Below are 22,082 nucleotides of genomic sequence, written 5' to 3' on the forward strand. Positions count from 1 at the left end.
AGGGGGCGAGAGAGGAGGGGTCTCCTCCGAGGGGAAGGTGCGGCCAGGGAGGGTGCCTGCACTTCCCGGCTCCGCGGAAAGCGCCCACGCGGACAGGCCCGCCCGGGACCCTGCCCGCGGCCTTCTTCTCCCTGACCGCCGCCTGCACGCTCGGCCCCGGGGAGGCGGGAGGAGCGTAAGGTCCGGGCCGCGGGCCTCCGCGGGGCTGCGAGCACCCACAGCGGAGAGCGCGGGCTCCCGGGCCGAGGGAGCGCGGGGCTGGCTGCGCGGGGAGCGCGGGCGCCGGCAGGGGGCGCCGGCGGGCGGCGCGCGGGCTCCCGGGCCGAGGGGGCGGTGCCTCCCGCGCGCGGCAAGCCCCGCCCGCGCGCAGGCAACGCTTCGTCCGATTGGGCAGCGCCTCCGCGCCGTCGGGGCGGGGCGAGCGTCGTCGCGTCCGGGTGACGTCTCCCGCGGGCGTCGGGCAGGGTCGGCGGCGTCGGCAGCAGTGGCGGCGGCGGCGGGTGGGAAATGGCGGAGTATTTGGCCTCCATTTTCGGCACCGAGAAAGACAAGTGAGTGAGAGCCGCCCGCCGGGGCTCCGCGCCGGGGAGGCGGGCGGGGCGCGCGCGGGCGCGGCGGCGGGGCGCGGGCGGCGGCGGGAGGCCCGGGCGGGCGGGCGGGGGGAGGGGCGCGGCGGCCCTTCCGGCCTCGGGAGCCGCGCGCCGCCGCCTCGTGGGCGCTCGGGCGGGCAGACGGGCGCCTCGGCGGGCGGCGGGCTTCCGCTCGGGCGGCGCAGCCTCTCTCTCTCTCACCGGAGGAGGCTGCGCCGCGGCCCCGCGGGCCATCCCGTCTATTGGCGGCCCGAGCCCCGCGGCCCCGGCTCCGAGCCGTTTCGAGTTGTGCCGAAGTTGTCAACGTTAACTCCTTCCCCCGGCTTCAGCCTTAAATGTCGTGTCGGGCAAGTGGTCTAAAGCTCGCCCGTTAAGTTGTTCGGTAGCTCGGGGCGCTGATGGTTGGGGTTGTATACACTCAACGAGCCTCTCGGCGGGTTGAAGCGACCATCGGGCGGGTCGTGAGGACATTGGATGTGAAGAAAGTGTTGTGATGAACTTGGTTCACATAAAAGACATAACCTAATTTTAACGTACTCGGAGATGTAATTCCAATATGCAGAAAAGCGTGGTCCCCCCGCTTTCTAAGGTCGCGTGCCTTCCCTACCTAGTTGTTAGATTAAAAGCAAAAATTTTAATTCTGATTTTGATTGCCACCTTGGGACATTTTAATTCCCAGTGCGTTGACGGAAGTTTAAAGGGGATGTCTTCATTTAGGAACATAATTCTTACTTTGAAAACCTAAAGACTAAGCTCTGGCTTAATCTACTTTTTGGATAGTTACCATGCTGGGGTTTTTCTGGACTATACAAGGCTTACGTTAATATGTTCTTAATGATAAGACCCTGGGTTTGTCATAGGTAATGTTTTAATACCACTTTTTCAAGCACTGTGGGTTTTTTTTTATTATTTCTTAAAGAGTTTATTTTTAAGTAATCTCTACACCCAGCGTGGGGCTGGAACTCAGAACCCTGAGATCAAGGGCACTGCTCTATGGACTGAGCCAGCAAGGCGCCCCCAAACACTTTACACTGTTTGTTTTCCAGCATGCGGTCTATCTTGTAAAACCTCTTGTGTTGTTTGGAAGAGGGGGTTATGTTTTTTAGGAGCAAAACCACAAGACACAATCATCAGTCATAGTCACTCCAGGAACATTGTTGTCAACCCTAAGTCAGTCTCTGCTGACTGGAAAATGAACAAAATTTGGATTGTGATCTCAAGGAACTGGAGGAGAGGGGGTGCTTGTCCCAGAAAGGATAATTAAAGTAAAAGGCACCAAAGCTTGTTAAGTGCTGTGGAAGAGGCTCGCTGGAGGCACCGGGGAACTTACCTGTAAACACCATCCTAAATGAATGGCCAGCTCTGCTGGAAAAAGGGCCTTCTCTGAGCGTAGACTTAGGAAGATGCATCATTAATTTCATTCTTGAGCTTGTAATAGTGCCGTGACTTCTCTTACATGAAGTTTTCTTCCTCATTCTTGTAAAAAGCTACTTCGGGTGGTGCCTTCGCTGTACTCTGCAACACTTTTAGTTTAGAAGTTTATTCCAATAACCTTTTTTATATTCCTGATGTAAGTAACCACATTTCAGCCTGTTAAGAGCCGTCGTACAGTAAAAGGCATGGCTTTAATTTGGGAAACAAGATTACTCATAGTCTCGTTTTAGGGGGACTTGTGGGTTTTTAAGTTCCAGGAGACCGTATCAACTCCTAAAAAACGAAGATGATGATTCCTGCTAACTTTTTTTTTCAAGCTAGAAGTAAAATGTAGGTGTGTATCAATTAAAAAGATTTAGATAGTCCTACATTTGAAGTTATGGACGTTTTCTAAATCCAAGCAAAGGTTAGTTCTCTAATTTCTTCTTTGTGATATGGGATCACACTTTTTTATTTTCTATCTTTTATTTCAGTAATTTAATAAGTGGATCACTAAAAGTTTATTACTAGGAAAGTTTTGACTAATATGCTGATCTCTGAGCATTATGAAATGAAAACCATCTCTGGAAGTACAGGAACAAAGATTGTTTTGATTATAGAGAATAGTTGGGTATTGTTCAGGCGGGGATGTTGCCCATTCTGAGGTATTCTTAAAATAAGCTCTTCGTTTTCAGGTGACTTTCTGAAGATGTAAGTTATATATTCAACTTAAAATACGTGAAGTTAAGACTTAATACGATGAGTTTGCAAATATATATAGTAATCACTTTCCTCCCCTGATAAATTCAGACTTTCCCTTGTTTATGGCTACCTAATAATAAATCAGTGGCTAATTGGTATTTGTGAACCATCAAATTTTGTTGTGGCTAACTCTGGATCAGCTGTCTCAACATAGGGCACTTGCTAAAAAATTGAATCTACAGGGTAACCCTCCCACCCCTGCAAGTCTAACTTTGATGGGGCCCATCCAGTAAGATTTCATAATTCATTACAGGTCTCAGCCACCTGACGTTGCTGTCACCATGGCTGGATTGCTAGTTTTGATATCATCTGGATCATCCCAGTATTTGAACAGTAGTAAGGGAGGACTTTGCGGTATAGACAGAAGGTGGCCTTATGTAGGAACAGGCGGATGAATTCCCCAATAGCTTGTCTTTGGTGTATTGAAATCAGGAGACTGGCTTACTTCAGACCTGTGTTTGGAAATTTCCGGTTGGTCTGGCGTCATGAATGAGAGAATATGGACTTTGTTAGATAATGATTGCATTTAATGAGCACTATGCTGATTCTTGGAACAAAGACAGCTTGGCATTTTCCTCATTTTACAGATGGCTCCTGGGACCAGGAGAGGTGGGGTGACTTGCCCAAGCCCAGGTAGCTAGTGGCAGAGTCAGGATCTTAACCCTCACTGTGCTGTGTTGGTGTCCTCAAGAGAGAATTTCATCATAGAACACTAGAGAACCGATACGTTTTTCAATTAAATTTAGTTTTAAACTAAATATTCCATTTAAGAAAAAACAATAGAGCAGAGCAGGTAGCTGAGAGTGGAGTGGGAATGGGTGAGGGGTCCTGGGGTGGGGTTCGAGCACCCGTCACTGAAAGAGCAGAGCAGCGTGTTTGTCAGGAGGCCAATTAAAGCGAAGTCTTCCTGAAATGCTGCCGGGAAAGGGAAAGGTACCTGCTACCTCAGAAACCCACATGCCTGTGTTTGCGTGAAGCAAAAGAAAAGTAGTTCGGCAGCGTGTATCATGGTGTTGACATACGTACATGTGTCTGATGTCTTCCCAACAAAATAATCTGCTCTTATTTTCCCTTACAGAGTCAACTGTTCATTTTATTTCAAAATTGGAGCATGTCGTCATGGAGACAGATGCTCTCGGTTGCACAATAAACCGACCTTTAGCCAGGTTTGTTTTTCTTTTTTCTGTTTTCATGTAAATTATCAAAACTTCATGTACTTTACAGAGGCAGTTAATAATTTCCATGTATTACGTAGGATACTTCTTTCTCTAGTGGTTCTATTCTCCATTTGTGTTGGTGAGTTTGTTCTTCTGTTTAAATGAGAATGAGGCAGGGGAGCCACTCCAGGGGGCGGTCCGTGAGACAGGTGCCTCCTCTCACCGTTTGGGAAGCTTTTTACGAAGAAGTGGTTAGTGTTTGCGTGTTGGCTGTGCCCGGTCTCTGCCGCCCCGCCACCCCTCGTGCCCCTCCCACAGACGGGTCCCACGGGGGCGCTGCTTCGGCGTGCGAACTTAGCGGCTTTTTTGCAGGCAGCAGTAGAAGTAGAGGCCCGGCGGGCTTTGTGCTCTTTGCTCTCCAGGCAGCCGAGAGTGACCGAGCCGTGCACAGGAGGTGCTTGGGCCATTCTCCACAGGACCAGCTTGCCACGCACTCAGGGCTTCTCCAGCAGTCCTGGGTGCACCCCCTCTTTCAGAACCCCAGGCGAGGGGAGAGCAGTGACGACATGTCATAGAAACATTAAAAATGGCACTTAACCTTAGAAGATGGGCATTTACCTTCAGTTATTTGTCCCCAGTCTATTTGGTCAGTTGAGGGGTGCTGCCTGTTAGCTTGAGCTTAGGTCTGCTGTGAGTTCAGATCAGTCAGAAACTGTGATTTTTGGTAGGTTTTGTTTGTTAATCGAAGAACAGGCAAGGGTTTGCACCCTACAAGTGATCACTGATGAGTTAAAAGGAGAAAGCACCTATAACAGGGACAGAAAACTTCCGCCCATGTTTACCTGAACGTTTGGAATTTGAAAAACTATAGTCTTTCCAGACTGAGGACTTTTGAGCTCCTTTCAACTTAGGGCGAAGTCTGAGGGAGCATCCTCTGAGCCATTGGGTAACTATCGTGTGCAGCCCCCGGAAGCTGCCGGACTCTGCCTTTGAGCCCATGTTCTGTTCACATCTTTTAAACTTCTGACAGAACAGACATTTACGTTTTCCTGGAAGTATTTAGGAAAATGAGCCAATTGCTATAAGAAAGAGACATTTGTATTTTCTAATTTAAGCCCATAGAAAACCCCACAGCATAATGTGTTTTTAGAAGGAGGGTGATGGCTTCCTTTCCCCATTATTCTGCTGATAATGGCGTGGTTGGTATAACAAGAATCTGTCTTAACTTACAAATATGTCTCTTTGAATTTCAGAATGTCGGAGATCTTGCTTTAAACTTTGTTTATTGCAATTTTTTTTAAGTGCTTTGATTTATGAACTAAATCTCCCCATCTAAGCCGGTGGTCATAGATTGGGCAGTAACCAAATGTCATAAGTGTCCACTGAGTTTTTTTATTTTGGGGGGTTACTTATAGATGTGCCAAGTGTTGGGCTGAGAGGGAAATGATCCTGTCAGGAGAGTTTTCTTTAAGCTATCCAGAGACACTTGGTCTATTTTCTATCTGAATCACTTATTACCTCAGAATGCTAATGTGAAGTTAATTTGAGTACTGTGGGTCAAAAAGAGATAGTGATTCCATTAATGTTTGGTGGGGTCAGTTGTATGTGTTTACCTGAGCATCTCGTTCTGATTGGCCTGGTTGGTTGGTTGGTTTCAGGCAATCCTGACCTCCCCCGATTGTAAGAGAACTGCATGGCCCCATTTGAGTGAAGTTTCCTTCACTAAACAGCCACTGCCAGATGACCTGAGTGAGACCTAAAATGAATTTCTTGTTGAATAATTAGGCTCAGTATAGTCTGTATCAGAGTTGTTAACACATGCTGGTGATTCCAGTTGAAAATGGAGTCAAGTCAACTTTGGGAAATAGCCGGGCTTAGATAAGTTCACCCAGGGCAGTACTTGATGGCTCGGGGAAGATGCCATGCCCTGCAAGAAGGGTGTGCGTGTGTGCGTGTGTGTGTGCGCGTGGTCTGGCTGTTGGATGTTCCTCCCCTGGGGTTTCCCCACAGCAGACCTTTGGGGAGTACCCACACAACTTCTTTTCTTGAAGGGTAGCTAGAAATAGAATGACTGCTTTTGTAAAACCACTCACCAAACTACTTTGGACCTGTGTTGTTGAGACTGAACATTTATTTTTCTAAATCATGCAGTTTATTCGTTCAGCTTGTAAAGCTCAGTGTGGGTTAAGCTTCTTGCAGTGATGTGGACATTAAGATTCATGTAATATATTAGCCTACTAACTTAAACATGGTTTGTTTTTTCAGACAACTTGATTTTAAGAAGAACGGTACAATGTAAGGTTTCAAGTCTGCCTGATCCAGTTTAAAGCACAAGGGCTAAAAGGATTTTTTTCCCTTAAAAGAAGGATCGGAAAAGAACAGATGTTTAAGCTATTGTATTATGTAAACAGAGGTCCCACCAAGCAAACAGGAATGTGTATAGGTGTCCGTGACAGTCAGGACACCCATTTGGTGCGCCTGTTTCCTGTGAGACCAGACAGCTTGATGGACTGCATACAGTTGACTGACACATTTGGTTTTAAAAAATATAATTTTGTGTGGGGAATATGATTATCATGTGAATTTTTTGACATCTTAGCATCTGCTAGCTTGAAGTATAAGAAAACGTTAGTGTGTTGTTACTTATTTTTCACTAAAACACTCAAATAACGTGGGACTACTGAGAATAACGGCTACAGTTCCTTCTTGGTTGCTGGCTGACTTGACCTAAGTCACTGCTCACACTCTGTTTTCATAATATGATGGTTTGGGTGTGCTCTTCAGAGGACAAGTGTCTGACTTGTGGGAAACAAACAAGCAAGCGTTGAGCCATTTGCAAACAAGTTGTCTCTTTGCAATTGTCTAATACATGCACAGCAGCCAGTAGAATTCCCCTTTTTATTTTTTTTTCCCCGCAGACCATCTTGATTCAAAACATCTATCGTAATCCCCAAAACAGTGCACAGACGGCTGACGGCTCACACTGTAAGTCCCACAGTTGGAGAAATTTTTTTAAAACAATGGTGTTAAAGAGCCCACTCTTAATTGAGACAAATAATGTTGGCTTCTGAGCTGCTGACATAGAGCTGTTGCAAACAGGACAAGGTGCTGGAAGGCCTTGGTACCTACAGCAAGAACCTGATACTTGGCCACGTTCGGGAGGCTGTCGTCAGCAAGGGCGCTGGGGAGGCCTCTTCCCTGGGTTGACGTTTGTTAACAAGAGGGAGGGGGTCTGTCCATGTGACACTTGACAGCTACCAGCCGATCACTGGTCTTTCCAGTGCCTGAACCCCTGGCCTTTATTAAGTTCTTTCTGTAAAGTTACAACTCTTAGGAATATTTAGGAATCAATAAGGTAAGTTGCCCAATAAGTGTGGGTTTTATTTCACCATTACAATTTTTCCTCTAGGAAGTGGAGATTTCATGATATGTAATTATTGTATTTCTCTGCTCCTATGGTTTTTGTCATCAGTTGATGCAGGCACTTTCTCAGCTCATGAAGTCTTCTGTAACACGGAAGACCATTTTGGTAGTAACGTGCCAAGTTGCTTGCATTCTTACCTGGATTGGAACTTGGCAGTGGGGAATCTTTGCGTCCCGTGAACAGAAATACAATATCAGCATATCATGGGATCTCCGTGACGTCGCAGTGTTAGGGCGCTCCAAGACAGCCACCAGCTAAGAGAAAACATCTCTGCTTCGAAAGAAAATAACTTGCTCTTTTTTCAGCACTGAGTCTTGACTGAAGTGATCGCCACAGGAAACCGGTTAAGTGTTTAAATTTAATTTTCCGTAATATAAAGTTGTTGCGTTTTGTATTTCAGACCATTGCCCTCTTGAACATTTACCGTAACCCTCAAAACTCTTCCCAGTCTGCTGACGGTTTGCGCTGTAAGTTCATACAAGTTCCTTCCCTGGTTCCCTGGGCTTGCGTGTCAGAGCTCAGTGTCCGCTCCACCTGGTCTGCCGCTGTAGTGTCAAGGACGGCCTTTCACTAGACATGCCCAGAGCTTTTGTCCCACTGACCCCATGGAAGCCTCTGAGATTGGAACTCCTGCCCACTTAAGAAATGAAAAATGACCGGAAAGGATACCCTCCCTGTACCGTAGTTTGGAGCTGCTGCTCTTCCTTTACCTTGACCGTCATCCTAGGGGAGAGTATACTTGGAATTAAATGTGCAGTTACATCCTTCCCCTCTTAAGAGCAACAGTATTTGAAAGTTTCTCTCACGTTAAGAAACAAATTGTTCTGAAGTTATTTTTGAGGTTTTATGTATTAGACTTTTTCTTAAACTCCATTCTGGAGCTCATGCCTTAATTGTGAGAGCATTGTTCCGAGAGCGTTTCCCAAATGAGGGTCCTCCGAGTTGCACGGACTCCCCTGAGTTTTCCTCAGCGCCAGCCCTGTGCCGACTCAGTCTTTAATCAGAGTCCTTTGTGTAGCTGTCTGCAGCCGCAGGGGCTAGCTTACTACGTGTGGGGAAGAGAAGGTGTGCTTGGCAGGGAAACGGGGCTAAACTGGGCATTTAGAGTAGATATGGCCCATGTCTTCCTGTTTTGGGAAGTAATTAAGTTACAAACGTTGTGTTTCCTGAGGGGTAGTTTTTTGAGAACAGGATCCATATTAGTATCACTGGAAATTTCAGAAAGCTAAAATTTAAATTTTATGGCTCTTGAGCCATGGAATCAATGTCTTCATCTGGATAAATTGAAACGAACATCCTGGACTCCTCTGTTAAAATCAAGGGGTCCAAACCAGACAGCCTCTCATTCACCAGTTTGTTTTGAAGCTGCAAAAGTTCATAGAAGGTGCTGTCCGCAGGTGCCCCTGGATAGCCACAGATCTAAGTCCAACGCACCCTTGGCCCACAGCCCCTCAGCTTATAGGGCGATCTACACTGAGTGGAACGGTCCCGGCAGCATGGCCCACTCGGGCTGGCCCCAGACGGGGGGGCCTCCCAGTTGTGCCCGTGTGAGTGCATGGGCCTGTGGGGGAGGGGCTTGTGAGGTTCTCCTGCCGAGACACCGTGTTTCTCCGCGCTGGTCCTGACCGGGTAGCAGAGCGTCTGTGCCCCTGAGTCTGCTGATAACAGGATTTACTTGGTAGCCCTTGTTTTAAAATACTTGGTTTTGCTTTGTTTTCTTAAAGAAACAAGATCAGTAGGTGGAGGGAAATGCTTACATACGGACTTATTAAATAATTTTCCTAACAACCCTGCCCTGGGGTGAAACGAATGAGAGGTTGGTGATCGAGTAACAACAGTGAATCACTCTTTGCCCTGACCGTTTACCTGGGGGCTGGGGACTGCGGATGCTTCGTTGACAAAACAGTGTTGGGTTAGATTTCTGCGTGTCTTCACCCGCGGCTCAGTGCTCTTGTCGTGCGTACGCTACAGAGTAAAAGGTCAGCTGTACCAGGTATCCTGATCATGGGGTCCAGATGTGACAAATTAAATGAAATTCCGATTCTTCGATTTAGGAAGAAACCCATTTAAGCTGATGAACCCGCAACAGACACTTCGAGTAAATTTCAACCAGTCAGGTTCATCAGTTCCCCTAAATTTACAACTTTTTAACATACCCTTTCATCTGTAGAATTAGGAATCCCAGTTTAAGAGTGTTTCTGTGAGAAAACTGGGTATTTTCAGGTGGTGTTCTATAAAATCTGTTGAGTCATGTAGATGACTTTGCAGTTACCAGTTTCTTAATCACTCATCTCTGTTCTGCCCGAGTCATTTGGTTAACTGAAAATTTTTAAGCGGAGTGTAGAAGGTAAAATAGGCCCACTATGGAGCATTTTCACACCGCACTTTACAGAAGTTACTAGGATACAATACTGTTCTCCAGTGAGAGAATAGAATTATCATGAGTACCACAGTATTTGAACCACCAGCAGAGCCTGATTCTCAACACTGCTAGCACTTTGAGCATGCAAATAGCTTTTGTCCTCATTTTTTTTCTGATGTGAGAAGGGAATGTAAACATTAAAATCTGCCTTTTGGAATAGGCTTCTCTTCTCCCGACTAGCTACTCTGTTGTTTAGAGCCTGATTTCTACCCAGGGAAGGAGGCTATGTTCACGATAGCGTTTCAATTGGACTGGGCCGTCAGGAGGAGTAGTTGTTGCCTAATGCATTCAAGAGGGTTCGGGTTCTAAAGCAAGCTGGATTCCTGGAAATTCAAAAATAACTAAAATGCAGGAATCCCCCCCCCCCCCCGCTCCCATGCATTAGAAAGTAAATTTAAACCATTCTCAGAATCCAAAGATTAAAGTTCTTGTCCCTAAAGAGAAGGTTTCCCAGAGAGCTAGGAAACTGCTCCCGGGCGGCCCAGTGGATAGATCCAAGCGCCTTGGCTCCAGCACCCTCACTGGGGTGCACCAGGTGAGGCCAGGGAGTGTGGTCATGGAAGGGGGCAATTGAACATTAAGCTGGCCCAGCCTTGAAGCCACTCAGCCTTTGTAGGCTCCCTGATCTATCTGTGTGGAACACTGGTTTATTGACATGCCAGCTTTGTGATTTCTCAGACGTAGGTTAAGAGAATTCTAGAATTTGAAGGGTAACATTTGGTAGAGAGAATGATAATGAGAAAAGTCTATCCACACAGCGGACATGGTTTCACTTAGTGCATGTGAATTATGAATAAACTTGATGGAAATAGTTCCAGAATATAAAATAAGAATGCTTTCTTCAGCAAAGCATCGTAACTTTCCCTTTATTCAGAGGCATTCGAAGTACTGTAATTAAACTTGGTAATTATCCTACTGAGTCTTTATTTATGGTCATTTGGGTTTTAATCGCATCAGAAAGAATTTTATAATAGCATTGTGTGGCTGCTAATCTGTAAAAGAAATTAGTCAGGAACATTAGCTCTTAATCACTTACCCTGATTTCAACTTCTTTTATTTTAGCCTAATAAAGAGGAAAAAATCAGTGTGATTCCTTGGCCTCTATTTTAAATCGTGAAAGGAAGAAAATTTTCATTTAAAAAATTTCTTGAGGGTAAACTTTTTCCTTACGCTTTCTGAAAACATGGCCCTTTGATGCTGATTAAAACTTGTTGTGATTTTAATAGCCAGAATTGAGACTGTCATAGGGGCATTTAAAAACCTCACCACACTTTAAAATTTTAACAATTGGCTGTCACGCAGTATCTTCAGTGCTCCAGTAGAATGCAGCTCTGTTGTGTTTCCTCTCTAGATAATCTAATGTGTGTTACTGTAGCAGTTTGAGTTAAACGCAGAGTTCTCTTGGATAAGGTTCCCTCTCTAACCAGCAAGATTTCTGTTGTTTACAGGCGCTGTGAGTGACGTCGAGATGCAGGAACACTATGACGAATTTTTTGAGGTGAGATACTATCGGAAAGGGATAGACCTGTTTGCCTTTTCTGTCTGGAAGGCATTAAATTTTTTTCCTCATTAATGGATACGCTTAAATAGGAGTTGTATTCAGGTACTCCTTTATCTTTAACGTATCGTGAGCCTTAAACCCCTGTCCTCTCTGCAGGAGGTTTTTACAGAAATGGAGGAGAAGTACGGGGAAGTTGAGGAGATGAATGTCTGCGACAACCTTGGAGACCACCTAGTCGGGAACGTGTACGTCAAGGTGAGGAGAGTGTGACAGGTGGGGGGGTTGTGTCTCCTGACTGATGTGGACTGCAGAGTGAAGACCCCGTGCCTTCGGATTTTAGCTGTGAACCTGGAAGTTCTGAGCGCTTGCTACTAGTCGTGGATTTTAATGCGCTTAGGCGATTGCTGGCTGGAGCCCGGGTGTGGCAGCGGCCTGGGGGTGCGGGAGGGAGGGACACCGTGGTCCCCGGCTGCTCCTCCCTGTCGGGATCTCCGCAGCTGTTGCTGACGGGCTGTCTAGACACAGGAGAAGTTGGCTTATACGTGTGGTTTCTTCTTCCCATTTTTTTAAACCTCCGTGGCCTACACAAATCATTGCATTTGCTCTTTTAACCGTAGGAATTTGAAAGCCAAGATCATGTGTATCTGTTAATTTGGGGCCATCACGAAATTAAGTGATCTGATCGCAAATAAAGGATGGTCTGTTTTTTAATGTGCTGTGCAACATCGTTCCACTTTATTTTACCCTGTGACTACGTAACTTGTGTTTGGACCGGTAACGGGAGGTCTTTCTGGGGAAAGCGCGGGCCGCAGGCATCTCCGCTTCACCTTTGCAGTTTCGCCGTGAGGAAGATGCGGAAAAGGCCGTGATCGACTTGAACAACCGCTGGTTTAACGGGCAGCCCATCCACGCGGAGCTCTCCCCGGTGACTGACTTCCGAGAGGCGTGCTGCCGCCAGTACGAGATGGGGTAGGTGACGGGGTAGGCGCGGGGCGCCGGGGGCCGAGCTGGGGCGGGGGGGAGCGGCGCGCCACATGTGGGCTCTGCTTCCCTGCAGGGAGTGCACGCGGGGCGGCTTCTGCAACTTCATGCACCTGAAGCCCATTTCCAGAGAGCTTCGGCGGGAGCTGTACGGGCGCCGGCGCAAGAAGTGAGTACTTCCGCGGCCTTCCGCACTCTCCGGCCTTGCTGCCGTGCACCTGCTCGAGGAAAGCGTGGCCTGGGTGTGAGAGTCACTGTTGGGGACGTAGGATGTATTTCAGGGCACGAAGTGTACTTTTCAAAGAATGTCCCGTGCACACGTTGTCCTGCGAGCCCTCGGTACCTGGGTGAGGGGACGGGGGGCGGGAACCGTGGGCTCTTGAGCGCGGGGGTTTACTCCCTCAGACTGCGGCACTTCGCGTGCTGAGGGTTTCCTCTGGGGGCTCCTGCTTCGTGTTGGTTTGCTTTGCGGGGAGGGACCACGAGCAGAATCGGGCAGAGTCTGTGTGTCCGGGCCTGGTGTCGAAGTGCGGCCTGTGGGACCACGGGACGGAGACTGAGCCTGGATGTCAGGAGAGGGCCCCTTGTCCTGCCTGGCTTGCGTTCTGACCCCAGGGTTCTCACCCCTCTCCTCTCAGACGTGGACCGGGAGATGCACACATTGTTTGGTGATTGTTCCCTTGTCAGCAAAGCACAGGAGGGCGTGCGAGCGGCGGGGCCGGGGGAGGCTGCGCGTCAGGGGCGCTGTGGTGGTTCCACAGTCCCTGCCCCGGAAGCACAGGCCACGGGGGGTGACCTGCCCGGCTATCCCGCCAAGCCCCTCTTCTTCGCCGACAGGGGAGCACGTCTGTGGTGTGGGTGCGCAGTGCCCTGGGAGTGATTGCCCTTTACTCGTGCCGTCCACCGGCCAGGGTGCGGCGTTCGGAAGGTAGTCACTGTGGGGCTTTGTGGCGGGCTTTGCGGTGGATGCCACGGTTTTGTTTCTTCTTCTTGATTGCAGGCATAGATCGAGGTCCCGGTCCCGGGAGCGTCGCTCTCGGTCTAGAGACCGTGGCCGTGGTGGCGGCGGCGGTGGCGGCGGCGGTGGCGGGGGACGGGAGCGTGACAGGAGGCGGTCGAGAGACCGTGAACGATCTGGGCGATTCTGAGCCATGCCGTTTTTACCGTATGTCTGCTAGACAGTGTTGTAGTTGATTGACCAAACCAGTTCATAACGGGAATTTTTTTTAAAAAACAACAAAAAAAAACAAAGATGGGTTTCTGAATAAAATTTGTAGTGATACAGTACCTTTGGTGTAACTTATTTCTTGTGCAAAGTCTCTGACTCTCCCTTTGCAGCTGTGCAGTCATCCGTCCCAGAGGCGAAGATTAATAGCCTTCCGTGACTTGGGTACGAGCGAAACCATGGTTTCAAACTTAGGGTTGTGAGGCCAAAACCCACCCCCCCGCTAAGGGAAGAATCACCTGGGGAACGGTCAGACCTGTTACTAGTTACCTACGTGTTAACCAGCAGTCGGGCATTTCCCCCCCGAGGCTCCGAGGGAGCGTGCCATGGGGGGCCGGGGGGCCACGTGGGCACTCACGGGGGGGCTGTTGGGTCGGATGCCGTCCGCGGCCCCGTCCGGTCCCACCTCTGCTACCTGCGAGTTTCCTTGTCTGCTCGCAGAGCCGCCGTGCACCCGTGAAGCGGGAGTGCTGCCCAAAACCTGGCTGTGCCCAGAGCTGCAGGAGAGCCCCTGGTCCCGTTGCTGTGTGTCGTCATAGCCGCTGGCTCGGCCCTGGACAGCTGCAGGGACGCCGCACGGACTCCCTGCGGCGCAGGGCGGCGGCCCGTGTGCCGTGGTGCGCCGGGGACGGCTTCCCGCCTGCTCCAGGCCCGCGCGCGCCCTGCTCGGGGCCACTTGTCCCCAGCGGAGACCACATGCCCTGGCACGCCGCAGCGTGGTTCCCAGGGACGGCCCCTGCCAGTGTCGGTCCCAGTCCTCCACCTGGCGTGGGAGGCGGTGCCCCCTGGCCCTAGTGACCCCGGGGGGGGGGGGGTGGGAGGAGATCCTACTTGACCAGGGTTGGGGTTTTTTTGGTTTTTTGTTTCTTCACGAACATCCATTTTTATGTAATGAAAATCTTTTAAGATTTATTTGTCGAAGAGAGCACAAGCAGGGGGAACAGCAGAGGGAGAAGCAGACTCCCCCCGCGGAGCAGGGAGCCCGATGCCAGGCTCCACCCCAGGACCCCGGGATCACGACCTGAGCCGAAGGCAGACGCTTAACGACTGAGCCGCCCCGGCGCCCCTACGTAATGAAATTTTTTAAAAGTGATTCTAGGGCACCTGCGTGGCTCAGTCGTTAAGCGTCTGCCTTCGGCTCAGGTCCCGGGATCGAGTCTCGCATCGGGCTCCCTGCTCGGCTGAGAGCCTGCTTCCCCTCCCTCTGCCCGCCGCTTCCCCTGCTTGTGTGCTCGTGCACGTGCGCTTTCTCGCCGTCAAGTGACAATCTTAAAAAATAATAAAATAATTTTTAAAAAGTGATTCTAATGGAACATGAGTTGTGTTGGTCTCGAAACAGAGTTTGTCCGTGTGGTGACAGGCGGACGCCGGGGGCCTGAGTCGGCGGCAGTCCTGAGCTGGTGAGCTAGGAGGCCTCGTCTCCGCCCTCCCGAGCGTCAGGACCAGTACTTCGGTTTTTCTCCCCAAGTTTGGTCGAAGTTGAGATTGTTGGGTAATTTCCACCGTATCTGAAGGGAGGGAACGTGGCAAACATTTTCCTTTGTATTTCTTAAGATTAGAATCCCCTTTTCCTGTGAAAGTTCCTGTTAAAACGTACACGAAAATCCCACCAAAAGTGCCTTTTTTTTTTTTTTTAAGATTTATTTAGAGCGGGGAGGAGGGGTGGAGGCAGAGGGAGAGAGGATCTCGAGCAGACTTCTGCCCAGCACGGCGCCGGACGCAGGGCTCGATCTCATGACCCTGAGATCACAGCCTTGAGCCGAAACCCAGAGTCGGTCACTTAACCAGTGGCACCCCCCGGGCGCCTCCAATAAACATCACCACTGACATTGACGGAAGAAAGACGAGCTTACAGAGTAAACCAGGGCCCCTGCACCACCCCTCCTTCCGCACCTGCGAGGGCCTGGGGTAGGAGAACAGAGGGGCCGGCCGCCGGCTCGTGGGGAGCCGCCCAGCACAGAGGCACGAGCAGCCTCCCACGCCCCGGGCCCGTGGAGATCTCTGTGCCAAACGAAAGAGCCACCTGAAGTCTTTGCGATTTGTAATGAGCTCAGGCCCAGGGAATATCACTAAAAGGCTTCTTGTCCTGAATATCATGCGCTGCGTCTTCAGACCGAAACCGAACGGAGAGTGAGGGCAGCAGGTGAGCTCCGCTCTTACGGAGGGCTCCCCAAAACTCGCCAGTTGACTGTCTACCTGAAGCCTGTGCTTGGCTTGCTGTTGGGACACGGGGGGCCTGACAGAAGCTGACGGTGTGCACAGGTGTATAGTAGATAAAATCGTTGGAACCATTTCACACGGGGGTGGACAGGGTCACCTCCACCTGCAAATTGGTGAAAATTCACTTCTTTTGAATGAGCTCATGTTGGAGAAAGGTGGGTGACGTGATTGCAGCATCTAAACTGAGCGGTTCATTATCACTTTCTCACCATTCAGGATCCCTTGTTTCCCGAAGGGATAGAACTGCAGATGATTGCTGAAAAATAAAAGTCTTGGCTCATAGCACAAACAGAGTGGTATCACACGTTCACTTCCGGAGCCTTTGTAATGGACGGTCAGGCTGTCACGCGGGGCGTGTAGGGGTGACCCTGGTGGGGTGTCACGCGGGGCGTGCAGGGGGACCCCGGCAGGGCTTCACACAGGGCGTCACTTCAGCTCGGCGCTTCCCAGACGCAGGGGTCTTTCCAAAGGAACAAGATCAACAACGAGAGTCTCAACTTCTCATTTGTTAGGTGGGACCGTTTAAATTGCTCCGGTCAAATTTCACTATTATTTCATGAAAGAAAGCTTTTTATGTATTTATTTTGAAGATTTTGTTTGACAGAGCACAAGCAGGGGCAGTGGCAGGCAGAGGGAGAAGCAGGCTCCCCACTGAGCAGGGAGCTGGACACGGGGCTCGATCCCAGGACCCCGGGATCATGACCTGAGCCGAAGGCAGACGCTTAACCGACCGAGCCACCCAGGCAGGCAGCCCAGAAGGAGCTTTTTAAGTGTTCGTTATGGACGTTTCCAAACCTGCGGAGACGTCAAGACGGTCAGGGGGGCCCCAGATGCTTTACGTTTGCGTCCCTAACCTGCAGACTTTGCCAGGACAGTCTCAGGAAGGCCCAGGCCTCGGAGAGGCTCCACCCTGCACAACTCCCACAGGGCCTTGTGTCCGACTTTCCTGGGTCCGGGGCTCGGCAGCCAGAGGCTCCGCCAGCACCATCCGTGCGGGCATGTCAACGTGAGCAAACAGGAATAAATGCCTCGTTGGCACTTAGCACGTTCAGCTGCCATTTCGGGGCGAGACAAGCAAGGGCTCGACCCTTGAGAAATGGATGCTCGGACAGAAGGGGCGGGCCAGGGCACTTGCTCCGAGAAGTGCTCGGGGCAGACGAGTCCGTCCCGGGCCGCGCGGCTGAGACCCTAAAGGCTGGAGGTGGGAGACAGGCGGGGTCACCGAGGTCCAGTCCCGGTCCTTGCCAGGCACGGAGATTCGGAGGAGCCCGAACACGGCCACGAGGAAGGGACCTCGTTGGATCGGGCTCCGTCCCGGGTGATCCACACAACCTTTTGAGACTCGAGGAAACCGCTTTGGTTGGCTCACCCCACTGTCCCAGGCAAGCGGCAGGACAGTGCAGCCAGGGAGTGTCGGCAGCAAGAGGAAGGCGGCCGCTTCCCCGGGCCGTCTGATGACCAGTACGGCCGCGACCCGGGAAGGGACACCTCTTCCCCCGAAACGCCCAGTGTCTCACGCCCCATTGACCCAATTCGGCGCGACTTAATTTTCATGAGAGAATGAACAGCTTCCAGGCTCTTTCTATGAAATGAGTATGAAAACTGATAAAACCTCACAAAAATGGGACAGACAAGCCAACTGCAAGGGAGTTTCGGTTCTGAATATGGATATGAACCCCTGAAATAAACTGGCAGACAGCGTCTGGCAGCCCTTTAAAATAAATACGCCGCCGGGGGCTGGCTGCCCAGTGGGTAGATCATGCGACTGGTGATCCCAAGGCCGTGGTGTTCTGGGGGAGCTGCACGACGCGTTCAGCAAAGTACCGCGAACAAGTAGGAAGAGCTGGAGGAGCAGCAGGGCCGCCAGCCCCGGACGGGCCCTCCCCGCCGCAGAGCCCTCCTCGGAGACCGCTCCGCACCTGCGGCCGCCGTGTTCTTGCAATGCCCGTAAGCTTCATGAAGCGTTGCAGTTTTACCAGCTTTTAAATTTTATAGAAGCGGCATCTTTATGTATAACTTGGCTTGCTCCTGCTAGGCTTCTTCACGACATCCTGTATGTTTTGCACACAGCTGCCTTGAAATTTGCAGCTTGAGGTCCGCCCGCGGCAAGAAAGGAGCGAGAAAGGAGCAGAGCCGTGCCGCCCACCTTACCAGCTGGAAGAACAGGAGGGCGCCTCCGGGCAGAGGGAACAGCGGTGGGCAACTCCCCGAGGCAAGGAGCGGCCCGGGTGCACCAGGATCCCCATGGGGTAAACGCACCTCTGACGCTCTGGCTCACTTCCCAGTCACCCACGTGTGCCCTGAGGGCCACTGCCGTTCCTCCGCTGTGGTCCTCGCTGGGGACCGACCGGCAGGGGGCAGCCCCCACTGGGATGGAGTGGTGCCAGCCTGCAGGCCCGGAGACCGAGGGGCCCCTTGCTGGCTCCGCGGGGGGCCCCCCTTCCTTCCGCACGCAGCTGCTCGGGACTGGGCTGGGGGTGGGGGCACCGACGGGGGTCGTGGGGCGCGAGCAGCATCTCACGCAGCGCGATCAAGGACAGCATGCCCGAAGGGGGTGGGGGGACATCTCCCAGGGCCGCGGGGGCTGAGGAAGAGCCTGGACGCTTTGTGTTGAGGTGGCGTCTCACTGCCGCATGGACAATAGACTGAGGCCGGAGGAGGGCAGCCGGCGCAGAAGCTGTGGCTTGAGTGGCAGCGGGGGCGGCTCAGGTGGGCGGGGGGGGGCGGGGGGGGCGAGGGGGGCGGGGCAAGGCCCTGGAGTCTGGGGTAGGCCCCTGGGGGTCCAGTCCGCCTCCCCGGTGCATTCTCAGGCGCTCATGCCTCCGTGGGAGGCACCTGTTCCTGTCTTTACCCTTTGCTAAAACATGGAGTACTCTTTTTCTGGTGTTTCTGGGAGTTGCTTACACGTTGTCTGCAGATGCGTCCTCTGTCCACGTGCACTACAAACACTTGTCCTGGTCTGTGGCTGGCCTTTTCCCTTGCTCAGGGGTGTCTTTGGACGAACACGTGTCTTCTAACTTAATCGGGTCCAACGTATCTGCCTTTTGTCTGCGGACAGTGTTTTCTCGCTCCTGTTTGAGAGATCTTTGCCCCCCAAGTTCCCGCCGATAACGTCTCACCTTTTTCACGTTGGGTCTGTGGCTCCTAGCCAGTCACTTTGTGTGTGTGGTGTGAGATTAATTACGGTTCTGTGTGAATGTCCAGTTGCTCCAGCACTGTTTATCGTAAAAACAACCACCTTTCCCTGCTGAGGTGAGGGGTGCCTTTGCACACACGTGTAGATGGGTCCGTTTCTGGATTCTCTTCTGTCCGTGGTCTGTTTTGCGTCCTCGAGCCCAGCATGTATTTGGAATGAATGTGAGCCCATAGGCTTTGCCTCCAAGGGCGTTCGCCTTAGCAGATTTGGAGAGGAGGTGGGGCTCCAACAGCTCGATCTGTTAAAGTCGCCTGGAGAACATGAATTTGAGTTGTAAGGCCCAAAGAACAAAACACCACCTGCATCCATGGTGTGACCCGGGGGCAGCTCACCTGAAGGACAGCCGGGGTCTGCAGAGCACGCACAGGAGTCCCGGATCAGTGTTGTGTCACGGGGGACGACAGACAAGTCAGGGTCAGCCTGGTCGCCCACTGATCAGACATCACCACTCTGCTCCCAGGGGAGGGAGGGACGGTGAGCTCCGGGGCGGGAGCGTCCCCGTGGAAATGCAATACCGTCATCCCCACCCTCAGTGCCCCGCTCAGCCCCCTGGGGAGAGCCCAGCGGCCCAGAGTGGGCTGGGGAGGGGGCCCACCCCCGTCCAGGCTGCCCTCCCCCAGCCGCTGCCCATCGGGGCTCCTCCTGGCTCCACAGACGGAGGTCTCTGCCCCGACAAGGTGTTGAAGAGGGGAGACCACACAGCATCTGCAGCGGGGGCTTCCCTCCCCTTCGGCCCGTCTCCCATGACACCCAGACGGACCCGCTGTCCTGGGAGGGTCCCCAGCAGCTTTGCAGGAGACGGAGTGAGAACAAGGCTGTGATCTAACAGCTCTCCTCACACGCCAGATTCCTCAGAACATGCCCAAGGCCGGATCACCTTCCCTCTTCCAAGCTCAAGGCCTCTCGCTCCACATCTCATGTGATGGAAACTTTCCCACCAGCCCTGAGGCCCACAGCTGGCCACCTTCCCGTGTTCCAGGAGCAGCGGGACAGGCCCAAAAAGAGAGCCATGGCAAGTGCACACGGCCGGTCAGGAGGGGTCCCCGGCCCTGGCTGTGGCTTCCCACAGGCCGATGACTCGTGGGTGCGCGGTGTGGCTCTGAGGGAGGGGACCTTTATCCCCCTGGGGCTTGCTGTTAGAGGGAGCATGAGAGCTCTCACCCCCAAGACGGGGCCCCCATCCCAGGACAGACTGCATTCTTTTACTGAGAAGGCGAGGGGCACGAACTTGGCTCACTCACAGCTGGAGCCTCCTTGGGGAGCACATTAGACACGACCATCTGCACCCGCACCTGGAGGACAAATACACTCAGGCACCTGCTTCAAATCCCAGGTCTTTTTTTTTTTTTTTTCCAACAAGTTGAAACACATGAAATTGCCAGTGTTTGTAGGTCACATAAGATCAAACATCAGCAGTTTCACGTGGTTCAGCCTGACATATCCCAAGGTTAGGTTGTTTGCCATTGCAGGAGGAGCAAGAAGTGGCGCGGGGAAAAGCAGAGACCAGGAGTCTGAATCCCGGGTCCAAATCCTGGCTCCGCTCGCCACTAGCTGTAGACGTTGGGCAGGGCGCTCCACCTCTCCATGCCTCATTTTCTCCTCTGTCAGGTGACAGTGAAGCAGTGTGTGTCTCCTCCAGTTGCGATGAGGATTCCATTTGTTGATCTAGGTACAGTTCCTGAACAGTGCCTGGCATGTACGCAGTGAGTGCTCAGTAATGGTTATTAGGAGCAAGACCATCAGTAACAGAAGGTAGAACGTGGGCGAATGCCCAGAAGCGCAAGGAGAGGGATCGCTAGGAGCCCCACGAGGCCTGTTTTACAAAACGTAGCTCTCACAAGTAGTGTAAAAAGTTGCGAGTATGAAACTCACATGCTGAAACGTGACAAAACATTGTTGAAAGAAGTAAGGGAGACCTAAAGAAATAGACATCCCATGTTCATGGACCCGAAGACTTACTCCCCACACCCAAAGGAATACCATAGTTGGGAATACCTTTAATCAAGGAAATGCAAGACTTGTACACTGAAAATTACAAAACATTGCTGAAAGAAATTAAAGAAGACCCATATGAACGGAAAGCCAGCCTGTGCCCCCAGTTGGAATATTTCCCATTGTTAAGATGGCAGTACTCCCAGATGGCAGTCTGCAGATCCAACATAATCCCTATCACAATCCTGACGGCCTTTCTGCAGAAATAGAAAAGCTGATCCTAAAATTCATGCAGAATTTTAAAGGGCCCTAAACAGCCAAGAAAATCTCAAAGAACAAAGTGGGAAGACTTGTAGTTCCTGATTTCCAAACTTACCACAAGTCACAGTAATAGAAGTGGTGTGGGCCTGGCTTTAGGGGAGACACAGAGACCAGCAGGACAAAACTGAGGGTCCGGAAAGAAATGTACTCCTCTGGTCAACTGATTCTGACAAGGGCGCCAAGACCAGTCGAAGGGGAAAGAACAGTCTCTTCAACAAATGGTGTTGGGGCTGCTGTTTATCTACATGCAAAGGAAGGAAGTTGAATTCTTACCTCACACCATAAATTTAATTCAAAATGGGTCAGAAACCTGAACGTAAGAATTAAAATCATGAGGGGCGCCTGGGTGGCTCAGTCGTTAAGCATCTGCCTTCGGCTCAGGTCATGATCCTGGGGTCCTGGGATTGAGCCCCGCATCGGGCTCCCTGCTCAGTGGGAAGCCTGCTTCTCCCTCTCCCTCTGCTCCTCCCCCTGCTCGTGTTCCATCTCTCTCTCTGACAAATAAATAAATAAAATCTTTTAAAAAATAAACTTAATAAATATTTTTAAAAATTAACATTATGAAACTCTTTGAAGACAACCTGGGGAAGATCTGAATGACTTGGGTTTGGCGCTGGTTTTTTAGATATGATGTGAAAGCACAAGCAACCAAAGGAAAAATATGTATAAATTAGGGCTTATCAAAATTAATGAATCAATCCACTTTTGTGCATCAAAACACACCATCAAGAAAGTGAAAAGACAACCCACAGAATGGAAGAAAATATTTGCAAACCCTGACCCCTGACAAGGGTCCAGTACAGAATATGTAAAGAACTGCTAACAACTCAACAACAGAAGACAAGCCAATTTAAAAAGGGGCGCCTGGGTGGCTCAGTCGTTAGGCGTCTGCCTTTGGCTCAGGTCATGATCCCGGGGTCCTGGGATCGAGCCCCGCA

The 22,082-nt window shown here is 51.2% G+C and overlaps 1 protein-coding gene across 3 annotated transcripts; it reads left to right on the plus strand.

Moving 5' to 3' along the window:
• The first annotated feature begins 441 nt into the window (after positions 1-441).
• U2AF1 (U2 small nuclear RNA auxiliary factor 1) lies at positions 442-13,537 on the plus strand. 3 transcript variants are annotated; one of them, XM_028126485.1, is made up of 8 exons: positions 442-551; positions 3,844-3,931; positions 6,841-6,907; positions 11,217-11,266; positions 11,426-11,524; positions 12,105-12,238; positions 12,327-12,419; positions 13,251-13,537. In XM_028126485.1, the coding sequence occupies exons 1-8, from the start codon at positions 508-510 to the stop codon at positions 13,396-13,398; spliced, it is 723 nt and encodes a 240-aa protein (XP_027982286.1). In that variant the 5' UTR covers positions 442-507; the 3' UTR covers positions 13,399-13,537. The 3 variants fall into 3 exon arrangements, with proteins under 3 accessions (XP_027982286.1, XP_027982285.1, XP_027982288.1); XM_028126484.1 differs by lacking the exon at positions 6,841-6,907 and adding an exon at positions 7,747-7,813; XM_028126487.1 differs by lacking the exons at positions 442-551; positions 6,841-6,907 and having other exon boundaries at positions 3,854-3,931.
• Positions 13,538-22,082: the final 8,545 nt, after the last annotated feature.

The sequence above is a fragment of the Eumetopias jubatus genome, unplaced genomic scaffold (assembly GCF_037043125.1).
Source record: "Eumetopias jubatus isolate StellerSeaLion01/CBP00866 unplaced genomic scaffold, mEumJub1_p1.0 scaffold_1, whole genome shotgun sequence".
In the NCBI taxonomy this organism is placed as follows: domain Eukaryota; kingdom Metazoa; phylum Chordata; class Mammalia; order Carnivora; family Otariidae; genus Eumetopias; species Eumetopias jubatus.

What these genes read in the sequence shown, in the direction of transcription:
- U2AF1 (XM_028126485.1), top strand. Translation starts at nt 508, where the DNA reads ATGGCGGAGTATTTGGCCTCCATTTTCGGCACCGAGAAAGACAA. An exon ending in TTCGGCACCGAGAAAGACAA is followed by an intron (nt 552 to 3,843) that starts GTGAGTGAGAGC and finishes TTTCCCTTACAG; the next exon opens with AGTCAACTGTTCATTTTATT. An exon ending in ACTATGACGAATTTTTTGAG is followed by an intron (nt 11,267 to 11,425) that starts GTGAGATACTAT and finishes TCCTCTCTGCAG; the next exon opens with GAGGTTTTTACAGAAATGGA.